The 26,248-nt window shown below is 39.1% G+C and overlaps 1 protein-coding gene across 3 annotated transcripts in view; it reads right to left on the bottom strand.

The window, feature by feature from the left end:
• The window catches only part of SCaMC (Short Calcium-binding Mitochondrial Carrier), a 31,785-nt gene extending 6,588 nt beyond the window's left edge, over positions 1–25,197 (bottom strand). Inside the window, exons 1-6 of one of the 3 annotated variants that reach the window (XM_022062179.2) lie at positions 24,775–25,197; positions 23,281–23,355; positions 21,598–21,724; positions 18,401–18,488; positions 15,853–15,964; positions 321–479 (exon numbers count right to left, since the gene is read on the bottom strand). In XM_022062179.2, the coding sequence (XP_021917871.1) occupies positions 321–479; positions 15,853–15,964; positions 18,401–18,488; positions 21,598–21,724; positions 23,281–23,355; positions 24,775–24,969 (756 nt within the window). In that variant the 5' untranslated portion in view covers positions 24,970–25,197. Of the gene's footprint in view, positions 1–320; positions 480–9,051; positions 9,312–15,852; positions 15,965–18,400; positions 18,489–21,597; positions 21,725–23,280; positions 23,356–24,774 lie in introns of those variants that run through there. The other 2 variants (XM_022062180.2, XM_087347443.1) reach the window with 2 other exon arrangements.
• Positions 25,198–26,248: the final 1,051 nt, after the last annotated feature.

Raw genomic sequence — 26,248 nt, 5'->3', positions numbered from 1 at the left:
AGATTGCAGGTGTTTGAGAATCGGGTGTTGAGGAGGATATTTGGGCCTAAGAGGGAAGACGATGGGGAGTGGAGAAAACTGCATAATGATGAGCTTAAAAATCTGTACCCCTCCATCAATATTGTCAGGGTGATTAAGTCGAGAAGCTCCACAATTTCCTCACGATGCTGGGTTGGCACCGGTTGAAAATCTCATCAGAAATTTGTTTCCCCCGAGACTCAAACCAGCGCGCATTCCGTATCACCAGTCCGAAGCATGATGCCTCAGACCGCGCGGGACCTTAAGCCCGATATATGTGGTACTAAATATTAAATACGTACCTGTAGGTACACTTTTAATCTATCCAGTGGGGCAGTGCACGTCCTAGAAACAGCTCCAGCAATACCTCCAGCAAGAAGATGTCTCCACCACTGACCAGACGCAATCTCCGACGGTGTAAAATCATCTGGTACATTCAAGTCTTCTCCGATGTCCAGGTACTATATAAAAAGCATCTAAAGAATTAATTCATATGACAAATTAAATTAGGCTTGATTCAAACAGCTGCAAAGCACATATCTCCTGCCAAGTTTGTAATAAATCATGATAATAACACTTCCAGCAATATCTAAATATCGCGCATGCAAGGTGTTTCATATATCGCGCATGCGCATATAATTGTATGTTCGCTTATGGCGTGAGGAAGAATATATTAATTTGGATCAAACTTGGCATCCTTGGCAACAGGAGGAGACTACAAACAGTAAGGTTAGACGTAAAAACTCCATAAAACTGTAAAGAGTTTCAGTGTCTGGGAGGAAGGTCCAGAGGTCGGAAACTTTGATAGAAGAATTGCGCAAAGATCAAACTTCTTTGTTTCCACGAAGATAGTACAGATACAAAGATTAAAGCCTCGAAAATCAGTCCTACGTTCGAGTCCGGGTGAAGATGGCTTCTATAAGCCAGGAAAGCTACAGAACATTTAAAATGCGTTACACAAAAACTTGGGGGGGGGGGGGAAGAGAAAAAAATGCCCGGATTTGGCTTAGGTAAAAGCTGGCAACCCTACCAATAATACAGTAATGCCAAGCATTGAATCAATGCCAGAAGGCATCAGGAAACAACTGCCGACTAGTCTTCGCTCTTCAAACAGACGTATCAACTGATGACGTAAGATTCGCTCAGCTACTTTTGTATTTGTCGCATTGTTTCGAGGAAAACACATCAAGGTAGAGGTTATGTTCTGTCTACTGCTTTCTTGGAGATGTACAGGAAGTGACGTAATCAAGGCAGTGGATGACTATTTCGTCGGCATCTATTTGGCAGGACAAAATAAAGGCTTTCTACCTAACATCCAATATTATTATTAAACGTTGCCATGATGCCGTTATAAGGAGGCTACATTTGTGCACATTTAAAGCCAAAAATCTGGAAATACAAACCTATTTCTGGCTGGTGCAGACTAAAATGATGAGAATGCCTTTTAACTAAGGCATTATTGAAAACAAGTCAGTATCTTCGGCACCTTAAATGTTACAATGATAATTGACATGTTAAGAAATCTCAAACCATCTACACCCATAACTGCAAACGAATTTGGAAAACGTTCATAAAAAGCGTTTTCCAATGCAATGTATAGTTACTTTAACTTTTGAATATTTTTTCCCGAAAAAGCCGAGGCCTACAACATGGATTTCAAAATTGTCTAGGCCTGTGGCTATATTCGCCCTTGATCAATTCGCGGACCTAAGGCCATAAATGAGCAGTTTATTAAAATGCCACGGCAATTTATTAAAGCGCTACACAATTACTGCTTTTCCATAACGAATCTTTCAATACGAAATTCAATTTCTGTCGTGATTTGAATGTTTCCATTAAGCTGAACACTTGCTGATAGCCACAGCTGTATTTCGAGCACTCACATAAACAGAACTTGTTTTATGTGTGGAAATCTCACGCACAACATGAAATCTACTTTCATTTCCTGACGCTTTCCTGGGTAGTGATGAAATATTTTAAACCTTGGCTTCGACGATTTCACTGCCGTCCCATTCTGAGGCGCTTCAATCCGTGTGAGAAGAGGACGACGTGACGTCATGAGGACTAGTAGCTGGGCACCAACATTCCAGATGTACTATTCCACCCAAGCCTCCATCTTCAGGGCTGAAGACGAAGGCGGTATGATCTTGTGATCTTTCTGAACACTGTCAACACGGCCTAACAACGCAAAAGACCACCGTGGGCGCCTCAACCCGCTTCAGCCACTTCCCCTCTCCCCACAATTACATGCCCAAGACCCATTTTAATACTGTTATATACCTTACGTATCTCTTGTTACTTCAAGTGTTTACAATCACGTGATTCACACATGAACATTATCACCGGTGATTAAGAACAATTAAACTTTGTAGGTGATCAACAGGGCAAAGTAACAACTCAAAAAAAGTGTTACAAACGAACATGTGTTAACAATTAATACACGTTTTTCCAAGCTCGTGACAATCCGCACTCTTTTATCTCACTACAGAAAACCTCGAGTTTTTTTAGATTCTTTGTCAAGTTATCGATATTACTTATTCACTGACAGGAGCGCCACTCCCAATTTCCGACTCCCGGCAGAACTAAAAAAACATCGGTAAGCTGATTTTACTATTTTTATGTAGCGTCACTTAACATGTATTAGGAAATCCTTGTAAGGCTAGGCAGTCACAACTCCGTCCCGGTTATCAATTAACGCGCTGTATTTCGTTTATACTCCACACGAATAATACGTAAGTAATTCCGCAATGACAATGGGACCAGTCACCACCATCTTGGAAGCGTCTCCATCTGGCCGTACTTTCGACATATCCACCACTGATAAAATTACCAACATTAGAGCTAAAGGAAGAATGTGTGACTGATGCGATATTTCAACTAGATATCCCTCTCATAATCATTTGCACCCGACAAACTTTTCAGTTGTTACAGTTGGTGTGATTTGAAAAGAAGCGAGCTTTGGTCGTGGTGTGCGCACGCGCAACGGACCCAGACTGCCTGCACTGCTATGCTCAGCCTTGTACGTGCGCATGCAACGCGCGAACACTTCGTGTATCCACGAAACGCTATCTCGGGTACACAAAACAAAAGTCTTTGACACTTCAATAATAAAAACCTCTGACACATGATTTCACAGTAACACCTCTTTTCGGGATCAGAACATCAAAGATATACCGACATGATGGTCGTATTTTGGGTTATAGCGCCGTGTGGTCTCGTAAACGTTTGTCAACGTTTCAGAGGTCCTAGCTGCCTCCATCATCAGACTACACGGCGCTGAAACTCAGAAGACAGCCATCTTCGTTGACTGTACTTCGGCAAGACCTCGCAAGGCAACATACATCACTGAGGGCTGCAATTACCAATAAAACATGTGGAATTTAATTTCTCAGTAAGCTTTGTTGTGAGGGTAATATTATTAAAACAGGATGTGAGGGCGTGAGATGGATTAATCTGGCTCAGGACAGGGGGACAGTGGCGGGGTCCTATAAACACGGTAGTAATATGGTTTCGTAAAAAAAAAAACATGCAAATGTTTGTCCAGCTGGACAACTATTATCTTATCAAGTACACGACTGTTCCACGAAATTAGTAAGAAAACGCTTCTGATTTAACGTTCTGAAAAGAAGCGATTGTACCACAGAACACATTATTCTTTCAGCTGAGAGGACCAGGTATACTTGAGAGACGCTTTCGAGCTTCGTTGACCATTACAACAGACGTTGATCGCCAGCCAAACGAGGTACGGGGACAGAGGGAAAGCAACAGACTACTTCGACAATTGCACTTCTGACCAACGTACAGCTACGAGACATGCGCATATGGCAGAGAGTCGTGGAACAGTGTTGCAATACAGCAGTGACAGCCTTGTCAAATTCATGCATCGTGAAAGTAACCTTATATTTGTCACGGAGACGACGTTTTTTGGGATAGAAACACGTATCTATACAAAACAGTGTTCATTGTAGCATAGCATAGCGTAGCCAGGCGTGACCTCAGCGTAAATCATCCTACAAGTTACCTGGACGTGATAATCCCGAGTAATCAATTCCACAGTTCTTGTACCTACACGACTGTTCATATCGAAAACACAGAGCTTCTGGAGGCAAAACAATGGTCAGGTGTCCATTTTATCGCAGTCTAGACAGAGCACTGGGACATGAATCAAGGAATGACACGTATAAATAGACACAAGTAACCAACCAGGACACACAGCACCCAGATCAGACCGTCACTGTTCCGCTGGTGCAATGCTAACTGTGAGTGGAAAATCAGAGCTGCCACGTCCTTTGCACTTCAAGTAGACACCCCCCCCCCCAACCTCTAATTGATACTTCCGTGTCGCAGTTCTCGCTCTAATTTCCAGCTACTACGAATCAATAATTCGTGAAACGAAATTCCGCGATGGTTCGAACCCGCTTTGGCCACATATTACGTGCGCATCTGAAATTCTCTTTCCAGGAATTTGGAGACAAGGCAACAATAACATTAGAAATGACGTGTTATTAAACAAATGACAACTGCGGCCGCATATCTGTGCTGTTAACCTTACACAACATTAAGAGCTCGCCACAGAACTTCCATCTGTAAATTAAATATCCCGCAGACACCGCTAGTAGATACTCGGCTGAATAAATAATAAACGAGGTGTTCAACAAACAAACGATACTTCTTAGAATATATATTTTCAAAGAACATCCACTGGGAGTTGTATAACTTGCATATTAATGATAATTTATGCTAAAAGGTTGATTTGCCCTGTCATCTTAGAATACGTTTCCTTGAAGAAGAAGAAGAAGAAGAATAAATACTGTCACACAAAAGGATATATAAGTGCTGTCCATGTCCGTGACTTCACTATTTACTCGGTATTCGCGTTCCTGAGAATGACTTACATGGAGATCTGATATAAACTCCAAATTGACAAACTGTACGCATTTATTCCTGTTATACAACTCTATCCATGTTATATAAACAGTTTTAACGGCCCTGCATCCACCAGTCTATTTGAACGCCACGTCGTTGTCCGCCATGTTGCCTGTTTACTGGTCGCGAAATTGCGTTCAAGTGTGACCTAAAACGTCAGAGGCCAAATGAAATAATTTGCACAGCCTTCAACTGCTTCAAACCGAAACGCCTGTTGTGAAAATGACTACACAGATTTCTCTGCAGTTAGCTAAATTAAGAAATTAACTTGAATTAAACGTACTTTCGAAAATCAAAGGTTTTCAATTTGAGCTCAAGTTCCCTACGTTTGTGAATCAATCCAAAGACTCATGTCTGACACCTGTGTTTAGGGGGAAGAACTAACACTCCAAAGTATCTTTAATTCTATCAGGAGCTCAGATGGTGAAAAATGAGAATTATTTAACTGAGGGAAGTGACACACGAAATACTGAATCATAAGCGCGTTATCCCAACATCCTGTATGGAGATAAGGGCACGTGGTACCAACAAAATCAGCCCCCCCCCCCCACATTGACATGGTGATGTCACGACCTATCCTGACAACACTTTTCCCGACCGACACAGATCGCCGGATTTAACCTCACCCGAATTCTTCTTGTGGGGGTTACACGAAGGACGCGGTGTGCAGTACAAAGCCAGCAACGCTTCAAGAGCTGCGGCAAGGGATTGAACTTCCCCGCGCAGCAACTTTGGCGGTCCCCGCTGTCAACGAGTCATTTAAAACATTACACCACAATTGCCATCTACCGCTACTGGAAAGGAATCAAGAGCTGGCACGAGAACTCGTGGCAACTAAAAACATTGCCCTACTCGGTGTTTTGATGTTCACTGTCGGTATAACTAAAAGTTTCAACGTTCTTAGGAACATATATTTTATTTAATTATCCATTTGTTTGTATTGCAACCTCTAACTGAATAACATGACAACGTCTAAAGCCTTGTATCGACTGCGCGCGGCTGCCTCGCGAGGCAATGTTCGTTGCTTTGCCTCGCAAAGTCGATACCATGTTGCCACGCGTAGCAGAACGAACAATGCCGCGCTCGAACTTGGCTCGCGTCGAGCCAAATCTGAGCGGTTCTTTGTCCCGCGGCAAAGGGATTCCACTGTGCTGTATTCATGGTGATCTTGCGAGAACTGACGAACAGCGTCGATCACAGCCGAACACGGCTGCCGCGCTCGATGCTGGTAACCACGAGCACAATGAGCGAACGAACGAGTTTGCCGCGCACGAACAGGTGCGCGAGGCAGCCGCGCGCAGTCGATACAAGGCTTAAGATAGGTGATTCCAGAGTTATTCTGTCAAGGACGCGAGATAATTTATAACGCGTGGGCATTTATGTCAGAAGAGGCAGGGGACGGCATACAAATCCCTTTAAAAAGTGTTGGCTAGAGGGTGATGGTTGCCACTGGCATTTCCAAGCGAACACTTACAAGAATTACCAAAGATGGAAAGGAAGTTGATGAAGGCACGTCAGCTTAATTTTCAACACCGGGGAAATAACGTCCAAAAAAAAAGTCACCATCGTAGATGTATTCGATGAGGAAGTCATAATTTTCACGTGACACAAAACTAGCGGCCTGCTTTGCATACTCTACTTGCTTTTATTCGTGAAAACACAAATTTCAAGGAAGGCAAAAAATCTTTGAGAATAATTTTGAAGAAGCTGGGGTTCAGGTATTTAAAAAACACATTTCTCCAAACAAATCTACATATCTTTTGTTTTTATTTACAAATTTCTGAATAATTTTACCGTAAACGTTTCTTTTAGATGGAAGAAAACTAGAGACAATAGGCAAATAATTGTAGAACGCCATGAGAATGACCTACCTCAGAGCAATAAGCAAGCACCGTCGGGAAGGCAGGCCCATAATATACGTGGACACCACACGAGTGGGCAGATGAATGTACTGCGGGAGTCAAAGCTCCCATGTCCAAAGTGCAACGTCTCATTATCATTATCATTATCATTACAATTTGAAATGCAACACACAAAGAGTATAAATTATTCTAAGTTTTACCATTCTCTTATTTATAAAAACAAATCAGTTCGACCGTGTTCCAATTTTGTAGCGTATTTACGTATTATTGTCTCATTTCTTAATATTTTATTTTCTTTACACCAGATGGCTTGAGCAGAAGTTTATACCTAATCTCCCTCCTAGCTCGGTTGTTGTACAAGACAATTAAGATTTGGTTGGATACCCGTGGGATAACCGCCACGGTGGTCTAGCGGTTAGAACGCTGGCCTTGTAATCCTGGGGTCTCGGGTTCGATTCCCGGCGGTGCCCGAATTTATAACTTGTGTTGGGCAAGGCCGTGGTCTAGGCAACACGGAGTTTTCCTCCGTGGCATCTCAACAATTACTCCATTCACACACAGAAGAAGGCAATGGCAAACCACTTCTGGATCATCTGCCAAGAACGTATATGAACAGGTCCCAGTCCGAGAAAAGGATGGAAGGATCCTGTTCATATGGACCTGTCGTCAGACAGAACACCAAATAAATAAATAATAAACCCGTGGGATACGCTGCCCGGAAGATTCAACGAAAAGTAGAACTGTTTCAGTTGATAAAAATAAACAAACCCAGATTTCAGAAGTTCTCGACTGACACCCTTTTGGTAAGATATGGGCATGTTAAGCGGCCCCTAGACGATCAATATTATTGCACAATAATATTGCGAGGTGCTCCAGACCGTACATTATTATTGTCCAATATTTTAGCTGATGATTTTCAGTGTACATTTGATTGTTGTGCAGTCAACATGTTAAGTGACAGAAGCTGCGTGTGTGGCCATCGCTGTGGCTGTGTGTTTGACGAAGGAGAAAGCGAAGATGAATGAAGGAATGGTTCAAAAAAAAAGAGATGAGTACACTCATGAGAACTTATTAAATGACCTAAGAGTGAGTGAACCCGGCGACTTTCAGAACTTTCTGCGTCTAGATGGTGAATCTTTTGATGAACTGCTAAGAATGATTACCTCTCGAATTCAGAAAAAAAAAATACTACCATGCGAGATGCTATCTCTTCAAGTCAGCGTTTATCTATTACACTACGTTACCTTGCAACAGGGAATAATTTGAAGATCTAAAATTCACAAGTGCACCGATGTTCACGCCACTACGTCTGGGACAGAACTGAACGATATTGCGCAACACTGCCTACAGATGATACAACCTTTTCCACATTGTTCAATAAATATCAAACCGAAGATATCCGTCTTCTGGGTTGTTGCGCTGTGTAGTCTGGTCGATGTTAACCAACGTTTCAGAGGTCATACTGCCTCCGTCATCAGGGCGATGACGGAGGCAGTATGACCTCTGAAACGTTGGTTAACATCGACCAGACTACACAGCGCAACAACCCAGAAGACGGATATCTTCATACTCACCGCTGTGAGAACCTCAAGTCTTATAAATATCAAACCATTTTTGATTGACACAATATATTGCAGAACCTTTCAATTCGTAACATAGACGATCAATATTATTGTACAAAACTGAATATTGCACAATAATATTAACCGTGTAGGGGTCGCTTAAGGCTGTGCTGCCACCACCACTACTGAACTCCTCTCTCTCGGATTACATATCGCGCGCATTTAGCTGCAACCACTTCTCGCGCGTCCTTTATTTAGTCTACTGCAACAGGTGGTATGCGAGCGACCGTTACGGGCGTCTCGTGACTGTAGTCTTTGCCAAATCATGCTGAAAACATTCACCTGAGATATCGGTTATGAAAAAGAGTCCAAGGTGAGCAATCGAGTCCATTGTCAAACGCGTTTTCAATGACTAATACAAACGCCATCAATTTCCTATACCTGTGACGTCACCAACACCCTAAGTTGTTTGACCACAAGTGCACTAACATTTCGACGAATTGTATCGCCTCTACCCAGATCAAAATCGACGTCTTCAAAACAGTGGGAACCTCATCACATCGTTCACACACGAAAGGGACGAAGGATGATAATAAGTCAGTGCCCACATATCTGGTGAAACAATAATGGGAGATAACAGCTTCTTCACACAGCAATGCTTCTACAAACATAACGATTCTTACCTTTCCTACTAACTGTTGCACCAAATGACCCAAGTTTCGACAAAATTCACAGCCGCAAGCAGTGGTCGATGCACTTTCATCTAAATGCATTTCTCACTGTGTAATTAATTTCACTAAATAATCAGCTTTCGTTACCGAAAGGAATAGAAAGTACAGTGCACAGCTACGGTCGCAATACCACGAGCCACTGTATAAACCACTACACCGATTAGCTTCATAACGCCTGCAGCACGCACCTACTACATGAGACTGCCACTGAAACATGTCTGCTCAGCAGACCCTTGTCACTCCCCACCACAGATCGACACTCTCATGCGCTTGCGCAAGCAGGCATCCACATTATTACCAACCAGAACGCCATATCAGGTCTACCGCATTGAACCTATATATCGCAATAGTGGACCGTCCACCACCACCTACTATCAAACGTTGAATTTACTGTTTTCGATGTCCTGTTGTAGATCTCGGGCCATTTTTTTCCCGATTGAGCTCAAGTTATTCTCGTGGCCGTGTACCGTTTCTAAAATTTCAAAATAATATCAGAAGTTCTTTGGGCGTCGTTAAATAATTCATTCAAGAATTAGTGGCATTCATGTTCTAAAAGCAAAACGTGTTAATAATACGTCAGGGCAGATTGTAAATAGACGGGGCTTTATTCGGACTGAAACAGCGAGAAGTCTGACTTGCTTAGGGTAGATGTATTTAACAAATTTGCAGATATTCCTCGGGCTCGGGCTCGGGCTGGGTCGGACCGGCTGAATTTATAAAATTTCTAACATCGCAAATCTCTAGATGGTTAAACGAAATTGTAAAAATTCGCACAGCTAATCCGTCCTTGTACGTACCTAACCTAATACGAAAAAGTTTTACTGAAACTTGTCAACAACGCTAAAGAACACTTTACACGTACACCAACATGCGTACGTTAAATTATTATCGTAGCGAAAAATGTTTCGAACAGAAGTTGCAGCGAAAAACATTTAAAACCCACAACGCTTTTATGTACAAGTTTTTCGCCTCAACTAAGGAAAACGTCGTTATAATTTCAATGCCTAATCTGTTACCAAGGAATATAAAAGGTAAGCATGAAGAATTTCTCGACACGAAACAACAGCTTCTTAAATCCGTTATTATGCCACGTATCCGCTCCAAGGGAAATTAGTTTTATACTGAAAGTAATCCAAAAAACACTTATATTAATCAAATTAGTATAACAGAACAAAGCAAATGACGTCTGAGACACTAATACTGTGATAAGTAATCATATTACGTACAATGTAATTAAGTCGAAATTTCAACATCACGCCGCGGAGGGTCGCCAGGTGGACAGGTAGGTAGGAAGGTGGTAATCACGACACTCGCGGCTTAATCTTCGCCCTGATGATGGAGGCAGCTAGGAACTTGGAAACATCGGTAAAAAATTCAACCAGACTACACGACGCAATAACCCACAAGCCATTTTCGTTTTAGTTGGTCTGAAAATGTAGTGGAACCTTGGAGGCCTTCAGGTTTATGAAAGCTGTTTAACAAACGGTCAACCATGAAGACCGGTTATGCTGAGGTTTTCGTGGATTTCCTCAGTTCCTCCAGACAACATCTGGGGCAAAACCTTAAACCAAACGTTATCTTCTGGAAAAATGTCCACGTTATACACTCTATGGGGCCTTGGTGTGGAAATAACTATAAAAACATAATTAGTTGGCCGTCCTGTGGGATGCTGCTAAGTGTAATATGGCCGGAATTTACTAAAGCTTCTGGGGTGCTGCCTCCATTATCAGGCACCTTGATTATACAGGCTGATCCAATTATCTCAATTGTCACTGAATTCTATAATCGTATATTAGAATACGAAATTAAAATGGCAATGTTTTAAACCAATACAGATATATAAGCACTATCAGCTGTTTCTTTCAAACAAAATATGGCGTGTCCAACCAAACGCGTAATATTATCAAAGAAAAGTTTAATTTCATAGCCGGAAAACGTCGATATTTTAAAAGTTCCCTGCAAAACTGTATTTTTTTCACAAACCATCCTCGTGCTTTCCACCACAGAATTATGTTAAATGGCGTTCTCATTTACGCAAACACTACTCGGCAATATTCACCAAACACATCTCAAAACTTATCTTGACAAACATCAAAAGCACGCGAGATCTTGGCAAATGTGACGTTTTATAACCCTGACAAGTTAAACTGAGGTTTGTTCTTCACACCTAATAAAAATCTGTAATGTCGTCACTTCAACCAGGAAAGCTGTGAACGAGCCAATTGACAGCTCCTGGTGACTTCATTCATACCCAGACAACAAGAACCTTGTTACGTAATTTGGCGACGAATATATTACGTCAGAGTATCTCAGCATCAGACTCTGGTTCGTAGTAACCGTTTCTTATCAACTAGCAGGCCCGAAAGTCATACGACCTGCAGAGCCACTGATGTTAAAAACAACTCTTCAATACCTGGTTTAGTTTCTGGTAATGCAATTAGTACGCATCCTTCTAAGTGTTCATCAGGGATACGTGACCAAGTTTTAAACTAAACGTTCTTCAAAAAAAAGCTCTACCAATTTCAAACCCCGCCACGATGTATTCACCTTATTGACGTCATGAATCCTTTGAAGAACGAAGCTCATCTCAGTTCAGTTTTTACCTTAAAGAAAACACAATGTATCCATATTATTACGATGACTTGGTTAATTACAGTCCTAAACAATTTGCATGGATTCACCAACAGCGACCTACCATCATCAGACAGGCAGGCTTGAAATCTATTCGAGGTTCTCAAACGAATATGACTTTGTATTTATTCTACACTCGCCAACCCATCTTTGGACCTTCAATCACTTTTCTGTCGATTAATCGAAACTAAAATTGCAGTCCACGTCACGAAATTACGTTTCAAGGCTACGACAAAATCGGAAAACGTTGAAAGAATATTCGCAGAGATCAGACCGATCTACCGGAAATTAACTTTCTACACGCCTTACCAATTCAATATTGAATTTATTCTGAATTTTGAAATAACAACACAGCGTGTTTTAAAATACATATACCCAGCAGGTAAAGCGGTAGGAGCCTGAAGGTAACCCAGTCACCTCCATACAGTGCCCAGGTAAAACTACGATTTCAGATTCTCGTGGTGGAGAATATCAAAATGGCTGTCTTCTGTGTTGCTAAATCTGTGTTAAGATTTACCTCCACTTTTCAACACATCTTCATGGTGAGAGAGGCGATTTTGGCTTACTTCCCGCGATTGTTATCTGGAATAACTTCGAGATGCAAAAGTACCTACGCTTTGTTGATACAGCGCGTTACCGTTGTCTCGGAATTCATCGTGATGCCTGATAACGCCAGACAGTACATAACAAAATAAAGTAACCCCGTTTGATACCACAAGGAATGTTAACAAAATCATCAAACTGAATGCCTCTCTCTTTCAAAGTCCTCGACCAAAGGATCCATGTCCACGTAATTTTTAACGAGCTTGCATTTGAAGACAGCCCGAGCTTCGAAATGTTTCCCGAAGGGGGTGTTGGTTGCGTTTTAAAATATTGTGTAAGAAACTAAACTAACACCCCCCCCCCCGAATGGGAGGTTAAAACACTTGGGGAGGGGGTTAGTTTAGTGTCTTACTCAAGTGTCTTAACCCCCTTCCTTTCATTGTATTTAATGCCTAAATATAATTTAAATAGAGAGACGTCAGTTTTCGTAATCGTAATATATCGAATGAGTAGTATTATTAGTATCAGTTTACCTTGTTGGTGTTTGTACTTCAAATAGTTGATAACGTCTTCTTTCACTTTTCTTCATTTCTTAAATAGTTCTGATGTTTTAGTTCTTTACGTCGCTGTTCGGAGGTCAACTGTCAGTCAAATCTTCATTTTCAAGAATGCGACTGTCATGGTAGTTGATCGTTGTGAAGCGTCATTTGTTTATTCAGCATTGTTGTGTTGGTATCACAACAATGCCGAGTAAACAAATCACGTAACATTGTTCGATGACGTAATTGTTTGGCGACGACGGGGAATCAGAAATTGTTATAGTAGATAGATGAACAATTATAGACATTGCGACGATGTGAAAATTTGTCGTTGTCTCTGTACACTTGCTGTGTACTAATGTAATACCATTTCAAACCAGAAAATACCAGTAGAGCAACACTGTTCTTGCTTAGTTCAAATGTTTGCTAACTGATAAGTATTTGTCATGCCCTTTCCGTCACCCTATTATATAAATCAGCCCATTTAAAGGTCGTTACATATGTAAACAAATCATCTTAAACATGAATGAGCACAGTAATGAAGTTCGCGGATGCAAACTGGCAAACCTTTAAGATTCCACAAGCAACGACGAGCCGAATTATAGAAAACGAACACCGCCTTCGTTTACCGAGAGGGAAAGGTTCGTGAAACACTCGAGAAAAATCTCGTCTAGGGTTAAACACATGCCAGATACTAACGCAGCTACGGAACGAACGAACAACCTTCAAGTTGTCGCTGCCCTGTAACAGGTAAAACGAGAGACGGCTACAAAGAACCTGCTTTAACATACCCCTCTTGAACAAGGTTTTAACTTCGAACGCATTCACAATGGGTATCACAACATAAAGAATTTTACCACGCCCAAAAAAACGAAACTACAGAAAAAAAATTTCCCCGCCACCTGCTCGTGATATTTGAAACCATTGCACGACGGATCACCTGCGCACATTTAAAAAGAATTCGCGTTCCTTTATTCCTGTCCATACATTCCACATGATGTTTCTTTTGACCAGACTACACGGCGCAACAACCCTCAAGACATTAATCTTCAGACTCACCGCCGTGAAAACCTCAAATCCTACATTGGAATTTCCCTCAGAGCCCAAACAGCAGAATATCTCGGCGCGAACCTTGACACTCAGTTTACAAGTCAGCCAGGTCGGAAAGATGGCAGCTCTCAAATCCAAGAGAGCCAACCAAGCAAAATCATTTTCACCAAGGACAAGTACCAGTAGCAACAGTCCTTTGAAAAAGTCAAGGCCTTCCACGGCGTCAAAATTCTCGTTAGAATACGCACACCCCCGTTATAGTTGAAAGACTGTTCATACAATTTCCAACTATGCGTTCCGTACACAGGAATGGTGTAACCTAGCAAGGGACGATGTCATGCGCTTGCGCAGGACTCCACCTTTAGTTCGCTGTTTTGTTAGTTTGAAATTCCTTCACGGACTGGCAGCTTCGTCAGCAGTGCAACGCTCCTGTTCTAACATGTGACTGCGAAGAATCGTGTTCAAGGAGCTTTACTCATTTCGGTGTGTGGGGACAGGAGAAATGGGCAATAGAAAGTTCCTTGTGAGAAACACACAGGCCTTCACGGCGTTCTTGACGAGACTTCCGCCACGATCGCTAAATGTAACACACAATAGAGGTTCTAGCACTAACGCCCATCGCAAGGAGGAGAGCATAAAAATATTGGCAGATTATCCATTGCACTGCATACCTGATAGAAATTTGGCGCGCGACGATCGTCCTTTGTCGGTGAGAGTTAAGAAACTGTTCATTCAGTATCATTCGGAAAAAAAACAACGATGTAATAACCAACTTGGCATCATAGCAATTGCAAGTATCATTAAAAACCCAAGAATAAGTAAAATATTTATAAGAAATAATAAATTTTCAGTTCTATGACTGTGCATGAGCCCAGAAAATGAACTACAGTTTATTACCAACATATAACAAACAAACAATATATATATGCAACAGGAAACGTAGGCTTTACAAGTTCTGCCAAGAACTCTTGTCATTTATCATCATTTAGCCTAGTCCCATATGAGCTTTGTTGATTTCTATGGTAGGTCACAACCATCTTCCCATTTCTTTCAACGAAAACATCTTGCACATCGACCTGCGTAAGAGACATCACCACCAAGTGGCACAGTTATTTTTCTGTAAATCAGTCACACATAAGTCAGAACAGTATTTAACTCTAAAGTTAAATAATTAAATCACTAATTACCAAGTTACAGCAATATTCCATTTGCAGGCACTCGCACTGTTGGCCAGAATACTGTACTGTCAAAAATAAATAGAAACCATCTAAGTAACTAGCTGGCTTAGGGAAACCGAAGGTTCATCTCCGAATTAACCAAAACCCCCCACCGATCTCTATCCTGGGCCAACTATCTCCCAGATAAAAAATAAATCCGTGGCTTAACAGCTCCAGAGAGCCAAAGCCGACTAGCTGGATGCTGGTCTCACGTTCACATGCCTAAGCAGAGGTGAACGATCATCCAACCAGATATAGGGTGACGTGTGGTCAGCACGACGAACCCCCAGCCGTTGCTAGCTTTCCTGACCAGATTACGCTACTCATTGTAGCTCCCCAATTTCCTCACGATGCTGGGTTGGCACCGGTCGAAAGCTCATGAGAAAATTTCTTCTCCCCCGAGACTCGAACCAGCGCGCATTCCATATCGCCGGTCCGAAGCAAGATGCCTCAGACAGCGCAGCTACGGCGCATTATCTCCCAGATCCTGCTTGATATTATCCTTCCATCTATGTCTAGGTCTCCCCAGCGATCTCTTCCCTTCAGGCTTCCCAACCAATACCCGGTGTAAATTTGATTTCAACACAGAGTAACTGAAGTTGTGTTATTTTCCTGAAGGACACAAAGTTACCAGAACTAACACTGTTTGAACAATACATCCCACTCTCTTTACAGATGATATGTGTACATAACGCACACTGATGTGTTAATTATTATAGATGTGGCAATGATGTTTCTGTACAACAATAAAAACAGTGAATACAATCACTTACCGTTGAATGTCTCCAATATTTGATTATTTCAATGATGTCGGTGCTAGGTGCATAAAGAAGAAAGTCACGCCACTCATCAAAGCTAATGGCCAAACTTCCATCTTGATCCATTCTAAAAGAAAAGTATAATATTCCATTACACACTTTTTTTTTTTCAGAATTACAAGACTGAGAAATTCTGAACTGTAACCTGTCTTCTACAAAATAAATTTTCTATAACTATAAACAGTAATTTCAGAAGTTATAAACTGCAATATAAATATTTAATTTTGTAAATTTACTACAAGAAATAAAATATTTGAGAATTGTGCAGATCTTCCTTTCTTAATTTCGTAATTGCTTTTGGGCAATTCTGTTCTTCACGACCAGAAATCTATGATTGTCCTTTGAACTCCTCGTAAGTTATAAAAAGTCCAGCTATGATTTTGGTTTGAGATGCTACGTCAGTGTTTCTTCACTTCAACAATTCCCCAGCTGAGAAAAAACTACTGTAAATTAATTGTGCATCTTTCAACTGCCCGAGCAACTGTACGATGATCCAAGCATATCTTACAATTGGGCTATATCTCGTAAAGCAACCCATCTTGAATTCAAAAAATTCATTTTGTATTCCTAAAAGCATCGACAGTTCCTGTGTTTTTCCTTTGGGTATTTATTTTCGTATTTTTGTCCAATGAAAAAAAAAATCCACCACAGACAAGAAGCTGAATCCCTTTCAGTTCCAATCCCTCCAGGTTTTACTGAGCCTCTCATTAGGAAGCACAGTTAAGAGCACTGGCAAATAAACATGTCCTTGAAGACGGCTGTCTTCTGAGATCTTGCACCATGTACTGTTGGATACTGACTGACACTTCAGAATAGCTTACTGCCTCCATCATCACCATGGGAACATTCAATCCCACATAGTAAATCCATATCGGACAGCTACTTCAATGTTATGTGCACAGATTCAAAATGCTGATTTGTCCCGATGACGGAGGCAGTAAGCTCCTCAGAATCATCAGACAATATCTACATGCCACCCAGCACATCACAATGGACATCTTCATGCTTGCCACTGTGACAACTTCAAACCTCAACACCATCCTTCTTTAAGAAACAATTATTTAAATTACTTAAGATATTGTAAATACGTCATATTGTGATTCATAAGTATTAAAATATATTAAAAAATTTTGCCGTCAATCACAAATATAATAATGTTAAAAGATTAAAACATCATTTAACGTTCCCCATCGAGTACTCGATTACAATAGGAACTTACACGTGTAATCTTTTAACATTATTATATTTGTGATTGACGGCAAAAAATTTTAATATATTTTAATACTTAAATTACTTAACGAAACATCAAAATAAAAAAAAAATTCAGATTAAACCTGTTCCAGTGCCAATCCAATTTAAGTCACCTGGAATTGTACCTAGGTCTACGAGGTGAAAAGCAAGCATCTGAGCTACTGTGCAGCTCTGTGTAAAAATATACCTTCGAAAATTACTCTACTTTTGTTAAGGCAACATTGTAATATATAAAATAACACCGCCCACACAAAATGAAACTCACAAAACAAAAAAATGCTGTCATGGGAAATTTTGTACATCACACACACATTCTTGGGGGTTACGCATGAACTATTTGTTGTATGTTAACAATCACAAATGTGGCAATGAAGAAAAACTCTGAGGTTAAATCTGGAAAATGTATTGGCGTTAGAATCCATACTACGTGGAAGTAGCGTCAGAAATGGATCACAACACTGTCTACATATTACTTCATACTTCCTGTATGCCTTACCATATGCAATTAAGTATTTGAGGGAAACAAATGTTATAAGTTAATTTCAAAATGTTTTATGATACGTGGGCATTCCAAATAAATTTTCAGAAAGCTTCAAGCTTAGAATCATGCCAACACATCACATCTCTGACAGATGAGCAAGGCAGCATAGTTCCTGCAATGTTAAGGGATTTATTATGGTTTTGTATTTCACGGCAATTATTTCAGCTAATTTAGCTGCGATTAATTTGCTACAACATCACACACACTTTTATTTCTCGTCGTAAAAACGGCATATTTTACAAATAAGACAGAATATTAATACATCAATACATTTTTAATACACTACTACCCTTATTTTGTTACATAAATATAACCTCCGTAATTTAAAATATTGCTACACTCCCATGCGTGTTCATATTAATAAACTTTACAGAAAGGATGCATGATGTATTAGTGGCAACTATGAATCCCAGTTTGACATGCAACAGCTCACCTAAAACTCACACATCTGGATTGGTATTTCATTTCTATTCATCCTCATCAGATGAATGTCAACTCAGCCTCAAACTGTCAGCCAAGAAACAGACTCAAGTGAATCAAATGGTTAAAATAAAATGGAAAAGGTTACAATAAAAATAAATACAAAACTAGAACAAAGGAGATGATTTTAACAAAGACAGGTATAAGTTATAAGAAATGTAGACTTTAAGCCATACCAACTGCAAACATACTCGGCAAAGAATGGAAAGTATCCAAACAGAACAAGATTACCTCTGAAGTAGTTTCATAGCTTCATTTTTATCTACTTCCACACCAAGGTCTTTAAATGCTTTAATCAGTTCTTCAACATCAATCATACCTAAAACATGAGAAAAAAAAACATAATTTATCACAACCACAACAAAACATAATCATGTGATATTATTCATGCTTTCAGTATCAAAATTTTCTTTCATTAAATCCAGTATCTGAGATGATTTCCTAATGAACAGGTGCTGATAACAAAATTTTACAAGCATTTTATTTTTAAAAAATCCTCATTAATACAACTTGTGCGTTTGCCATCATCCACAAATTTTTTAAAGAGTTACTGAAAGTTATCCAACAAATTTCACTTCAGTTTTAAAAATGTATGGTCATAACAATTTCACCTGCATACAAATGCAAAGAGAAATAAATGTGTGTCCTTTAATGGCAATGACAATTTAAATACACGTACATAATAAATTAGTCACCAAATTACTCTCAATCACAACAAATTAAAATCATTCTGTATATAAAAAAAGTATCTCTAGATCGGGGCTCCACAAAACCCAGATGCATGGTCACAAGGGCACCAAGAAATGTTGTAGCATCCAGTATTCTTTAGATTAATTATGTTAAGTTTGTGCATGTCTTTACTGTTTTGAAAATTCAAGCTCAAAAATAACTGTGCCACAGAACAGGTGGGAGACAAGAAACTCAAAGGAGATGCATCTGACAAATTTCTTCCTTACCCTTCCATTAGAAAGAAGTAACAAGAGTGAAGTTTAACTGGCCAAAGTGTTGGCTGTTACGTTTAATATCAAGGGAGAAGCAAGTTGTAAGGTATGATCTCCCTTCCCAGTACTGCAAATCAAAATTCTAAGTTTTCCTTTGACTAACAGTGATGGAATTCAATCCTGCAAAGGACACAGACCAGCGGTACATTACTTTGGTTCCCAAACATCAGGACCACAAGAAGTCAAAACAGAAACAGTGAAAGTAAGCATAGCATTTATGACGAGCACAGTTATAATGCGATCTCAGCTACTGCAAGCAAACACAGACGAGATGGTCGGAAATGATGTGTTTTATGAGCAACATTTTATGGTTAAAGCGATCACGGTAGTCAAGAGCTTCACGTGTATAACGAGCAAAATCTTTATGCCATTATAACGCTGGTGCATAGATCTCAGCTACAATATCCCGTGAAATATGTAAAAGGAATTACTCATTGACTGCTCACTGATAATCAGAAACCTAACAGCAAGTCCTTCACCATTAGCAAGGTACGACTTCATGCCCCTGCCACGGGAATAACCACCCAAGGTTCCCTGCTATATACCATGCAGAAGAAGATGGGCCTACACCGCTTCAAGGATCATGTGGTTGATTACATCACTGCCAGCAGGAACACATCAGAGTCACACAGCCAGAAAATGGTATGTGACCAATGAATAATTGCGCCGTCTGGGTTCCTACTGTGGTTCGATGTGGGCGTACATGATTATGGTCTGGGCTTTGTACCTAGATTTACATATAAAGGTAGTGAGAAGAGTCTGCTCAATGTTCATTTGTGACTTCTCCATAGAAAGTCACACCAAAACTATGGGACAATATCACAGACAGGAAAGATCCCGGATAGTGAGACAAGAGTGCAATAAAGCTAATTGGTCTTAAAAGTAAGACATATATATATATATATATCAAGATAATCCAAATCATAACATGAAGAAGGGGGCAGTGAGAAAGACAAAAGAGGTGGAAACAGAATGGTACAGACACAAAAACGTAAAAGGTTAAATGAGAAAAAGGAACACACAACAGCTCCCTTTGCATCTCCCCTGTCACAATGAGAACCAACCCACCCCAATGGGAATATTTTATTATATTTACATTTTTCCTTTCTCTAGTACAAACTTCTTACTTTCAATAACATTTAATTTAGTCTTATATATACAATCAAAACAACAAACTTGTGGAATCTTACATTTCCTACATCGTTATGAGCAAGGGAACCGTCTAGCCTTTCGAAAAGTAATTATTAGAACTACTGAAATAAAGAAATTAAAACAGTTAATTATTTGGTCAAACAGTGGCCTACCTCTCTGAATGCTAGATAATAGTGGTATTGATGATAATTCAGAAGTCCATTAGTAATTTCAAAATACATTTTACACAGATTGATGACAGGTAAACTTGTGAGATAAAATTGTTACAAAATTGGTAAGATAACAAAAGAGTTATATTACATAATGTAATATAATGGTGCAAAAACATGAGATAAAAATAATAAAATATCTTATTAACATTTAAACATCCATAGCATAAAACACGATATACAAAGAAAAACTGCAGTTTTAAATTCCATTAAAAATACAAGTTAGTTACTTGAATGGGTTTAAGTCTTTGTTCTTCCTACTTCATTATTACGAGGCTCGTCCACAAAGTAAGTTTCCCTGGGGCCGTTTACAGAAACAAAACACAATTTCATGGAAATATTTATTGCAACAGATACAGCAAGTGTCCAGCTATTTTTCAACATATTCGCCACCGGAATTGAGACATTTGTCATACCGTGGGACCAACTTTTGAATACCTGTGTCGTAGAAGTCTGCCGCCTGGGATTGGAACCACTGTGTGACAACCATCTCCGCCTCTCTGTCATTCTCAAAACGCTGACGCTGACCGGACAGGAATTTCTTGAGGTGTAGGAAGAGATGGAAATCACTGGGAGCGAGGTCCGGGCTGTAGGGTGAATGATTAAACACCTCCCAGCTGAACTCCTGCAGGAGACTTGCTGTCCGTCGAGCCGTGTGCGGCCTAGCGTTATCACTGACCGCACTTCACAGTCGGCGGGAGCTGGAATAAGAACCTCCATCTTCAACAGCTGCAACGATGCTACTGTGAGAACGCGGGAAGTGCCGTTAGTGCATGCGCCATGCTACGTCATTGCTCTATCACATACGCACAGTCGCTTCGCGCAATATAAGGTTTGCTAGCTGTGGGACGAGTGGGAAACTTACTTTGTGGACGCGCCTCGTAGTTACAAATATAAGAAGCCTAATTATGGTATCACATTAAGTGTACAATGCAGGATAGTCCACTTTCTCCATCACTCGGCCAATCAAACAAATTCATGCAACTGTCTTAAACTATGAAGGGAATATTGTCCGTCGTATGTCAAACTGGTGGAAGTAAGACTTACACTATTGCATTTTACTTACCATCCTTATTTTTATCCAAGTGAGAAAACTGTAACCGCAGATTCTTTTCATGCTCCTTCACATAGTGAATGAATTCTCCTATACTAATATCTCCACTTTTATTTTGATCAGAGTGTTCAAGAAATTTCTGAAAAGAAAATTTTCAAGTCTACACATACATAAGGTTGTACAAAAAATATACACATAAATATAATTTTGTAGCCTCATTTATGTGATGCGTTGGAAACACTACAATGAAATATATATTAAGAGACTAGCCAAGTGGACTTTTAACATCAGCCATCATACATTAACCATAAAAGGAGTGATAAGAAATATTCCTTAGAGATACAACTCTGCATAAAATCTTGATAAAAAAACAGTTACTTTATTCAGATATGAACATCTGACTTATATGAGGCACAAAGATCGATTTTAATGCAAGCTCTCAATAAACTTACTTTTCACTAAATTTCTTTTATGTTCCATCCATGTTTGATCACTGATTTCCCTGTTACACCAATACATCCATAACTTAAATGGGGCAAATATTTTTAAATCGACTATAAATTCTGAATACTATAAAAAGTGCAAAGATAGAAATCACCACACACTTGAAAAAGATCAACAATTCTCAACCTGTTAGGCAAACAACATTACTGTGCTTTTGTTACAATATATTCAATACATCTCATTAAAGCAGGATTTAATGTTCTCATGGAGAAACATAACTTACATTTTTTTTTTGGGGGGGGGGGGGGTCTGATACCACGTAGTAATGGAAAGTTTGGCTTAAATTTCAAAGGAACATACTGACTACATCTTCAGGCTTAAGACATGAGAATGGAGACGGTTCATACAGAAAATGGTGATGACAGGCCAGAACATATGGAAAAACAAAAGAAATTGCCCTGGATTGGAGAAGTTGAGACTGAAGCATCAGGAAGACAACAGACTTCAAAGCATGACGACAATACCATTTATAACAATGAGCAAGATCAGTGGTTCCCAAACTTTTTTTCTGGCACCACCAATGAAATAAAAACAATATTTCAAACACCATACACTGTTTAACACTAATCATTATAGGCAGAATTAAAGGGGGGAACTTTTTGGTATAGTTTTAAGTAAAAATGTACATGTATTTATTTCCAATTAAATATAATCTACAATTTCCCCATAACCTCAAAATCCAATCATGATACCATCACCTATGCTAACCATAGTAACAGACAGAGTGTAGAAATGACGAACAGAACTTACTCAGTGGAGAAAACGTTTGGAACTAGGTGACATATCCTTGACTGAATTATCAATACAAGTTTTAAGTCACTTTTCAGTTGAAGGCAGTTATGGGACCTTCATTTAATTACTGTGTTTGCTGAATTTCCCCCCCCCCCAAAAAAAAAATACTAAAACATGAGAAAAATAAACGTCCTAACATCGAGAAAATACTGTAACTTATCTACTATGTATAATAGGAAGTGAACTGTACTTGAAAATACATATTGTATTATTACAACTTATTCCATATCCTACTGTCATCCGACTAACCTATGGATCCATGGAATGTAATAGTAATGACATATGTACATACATGTGTATGTGTATATGTAATAAGTTCATGTTTGATTTTCCCATTTTGATTACAATAACTGCCTTATTCCAATAACAAAAATGGGAATAGAGAAAAGTTCTAATAACCTTTTGTTGTCCAGTGATATCACGCCGTTGCCGTGTTGACTCCTGTCTGACATTCGGCTGCAAAGGACTAATGACCTACACAAAGGTAATACCTCTACTCAACTCAAAAGTTGCAATAAAATTTACTACAAATAAACTATGATAAACTGAAACAGAAAAGTAACATAATTTATTCTACTTTCAAAATAAAGAAAAACAAAAAAGGTTTAAAAATGTATAAACTGCTTAAAAGTGTGAAGTGTTTTACAAGGAGTATAACTTATATACTAACATCAACAAAACAATGCACTGTAAGAGAGTTACAATGTGGACACTTAATGGAGAAAGCATGATGTTTAGAAATACACAAACACTACAGACCACACACATCACATTACCTACACCAAGGAAAGTTTTTGCCTTATCCAACACAATCAAGTAAATATTCTGTCATCTGGAAATCCTGCTGTCCGATACAGTCTTCTCTTTAGGGATTACCATCACATCTAATAAGCACTTACTGCCTCCGTCATCAGGGCGATTGAAAGCCTCTGAAGTCAGATTCAGGTGCACTTTTTTAAAATGATTTTTGAATGATTCAAAGTTTGGAATTATTCCATTGGACAGGGATTTAATTCTGAATAAAACATTTAACAATTTCATCCTCTGAAACTAAAGCTCATCTAAAGTTTGCTTGAAAATTCAGTCCACGCAACATAAAAGATGTAATGCATATATCCATTACAAACACCAGTTGACAAACCTGTCTAAGGAAATAATGACTGTTTACTCTGATAATCAAACAAAACTGACAAATACGTTCTGTGAGCAAAGTGCAGAACTATTGACTATTAAAGCAGGTGGTATATACAGTTATCACTGGGCTCTTAAACTCTAAAAAAGTGACTTTCTTCTGGAAGCCTATGACTTGTGCATGAGATGAATATTTTGGCTGCATTATAATTATTAGGTTACAAGTATTTTATTTTACTTTTATTCTGTGCAAAATTATGTGATATGTGAAAATGTGTATTCACTTTGGTTTCTTGGTCAGCTGTATTTTAGTGCATAACTTTATGACTTGTGAACACTTGGGTTAGGCAATATTTTTAGATTAATTATGTATAATTACAATACAATTTTATGTTGTCTTTGCGGATATTTTGATACAGCAAGAGGGCAGGGATATAGGGTTTGGACAAGAAACAAGTGAGACAGGAAGTGGTAAAACAGGATAACTTTCCTAAATGTTTCCAAATTCATATCAACATTGTCCATTTTCAGAGACGAGGAGGTGACCTTGTTACCATTCTGATCTTAGAAAAAATTATTTTAGCCATGCGACACATTTCTTAAATATCTGACATAAATAAAACAGGACTCTGGTAAGCAACAGCATAAACCGAAATACCTCTCGGATATTTTGCGTTTAAACATGACAATCCTTTATTGAACGAGATGTAAAAGAACTGATGGCAACATGGCATGAAAGAAAACGACACAACTACATCATACCTTGGCATACGACTGATTGACTCCGAATTCTCTAAGGGCTACTGAAAGGTCATGTATATCTATTTTTCCGTTTCCATCCACATCTAGAGACTTAAATAGATTTTCTAGTCTTTCCTCGTCTTCCTGGGGCAGTTCATGTAAGTAGCGTGGTGGATGAACTACACTTGGATGGTCACTGTTAACGTGTTTCACCATATTTATTCACTAGCCACACAAAATTTCATAACAAAATCAATTTATATCAACACAACAGCATAAGCACTTTCGAAGTATTAGTTCCGATATCTGCAATGCAACACAGGACTACGACAATGACATCATAGATATCCCATGATTCACAAACAGATTATAACAGCTGTTAATTCACAGATAATTAAAGTCAATAACTCCCAAAGTCGTGATACACAGATGTTACAGACATTTAAATGTACGCATGCAAATTGTCAAGGACGTGTCATACAGTTATTTCCCCACATCTACACTATAAACATTTTAACTTTCTGTTGATACTTGTAGTCTGGGTTTTAACGCCGTGTGGACGTCTGTCTCCAGTGCATGTGGTCCCGGTGTTGTGAAATACCAATAAGACTTCAGAACTACTATTTGAACTTCCTGCATGAATCTTTACATTTAATTAAAACGCACAAATTAAAAAAATACGCTTTTTATTATGGCTTTAATTTATAACAGTACTTTATTTTGTCAAAATATTATAATTACGTTTGTCAAGAAACTGCTTTTTCTTCAGGTGCCTGTACGCAACCTTTAATTTATCGTAGTGTTCCATTTTGTCCAATTTGCAACATATTCACGAAATAATCCATTTCAAGACGTGATACTCATCCACAGAACTGTCACAATAATGTGTAATTACTAGCAATGAAAGATATATTAATTTTTCAGTGTAACTGGTTTTATTATAAACCTGAATTCGGTGGGAGCTTTCGGTAATGTCCCACATGCTAATCATTACGTTTCCTTCTAGGGGAAATCGAACCGTTGAAATTTCTTCAAAAATATAAAATTATTAGCGTCTATGGAAGTCTTTTACTTTTCTTTACTTGGAACGGGCATGAACTCTTGAACTACAGCTTTCCATAGGGTTATGGTAAACGATATGTTTAAAAATACAGAAGGTACAACCAACTCATTAGGATAATTAATTGTTAAGATAATACACAGAGCATTTTATATTCATTTGTGCTCTACATATGATTTTTTGACATTACTCATGAGCACATTTGGCGGCATTACCCCGGGGTAACAAAACCATATCCATATACATGGAGAGAATGACCATGTTTTCAGTTTTTATATAGGCATACTTTAATGTAAAAGTGCAAAATGTTACATGACATAAATAACTAGGAATTTTGATCACATGGGGAATTCATACGATGTTGCCCAGATAGGTATGAATCAACTACAGATGTTATGAGTTCATAACAAGGAATCTCAGTATGCAGAACTTATT

Source organism: Zootermopsis nevadensis, unplaced genomic scaffold (genome assembly GCF_977971745.1).
Source record: "Zootermopsis nevadensis isolate Lab colony 2312 unplaced genomic scaffold, Znev_1.0 Znev_ptg000011l, whole genome shotgun sequence".
NCBI classification, from domain to species: domain Eukaryota; kingdom Metazoa; phylum Arthropoda; class Insecta; order Blattodea; family Termopsidae; genus Zootermopsis; species Zootermopsis nevadensis.
The sequence above is the reverse complement of the archived record's forward strand: the minus strand, read 5'-3'. Positions and strand labels throughout refer to the sequence as shown.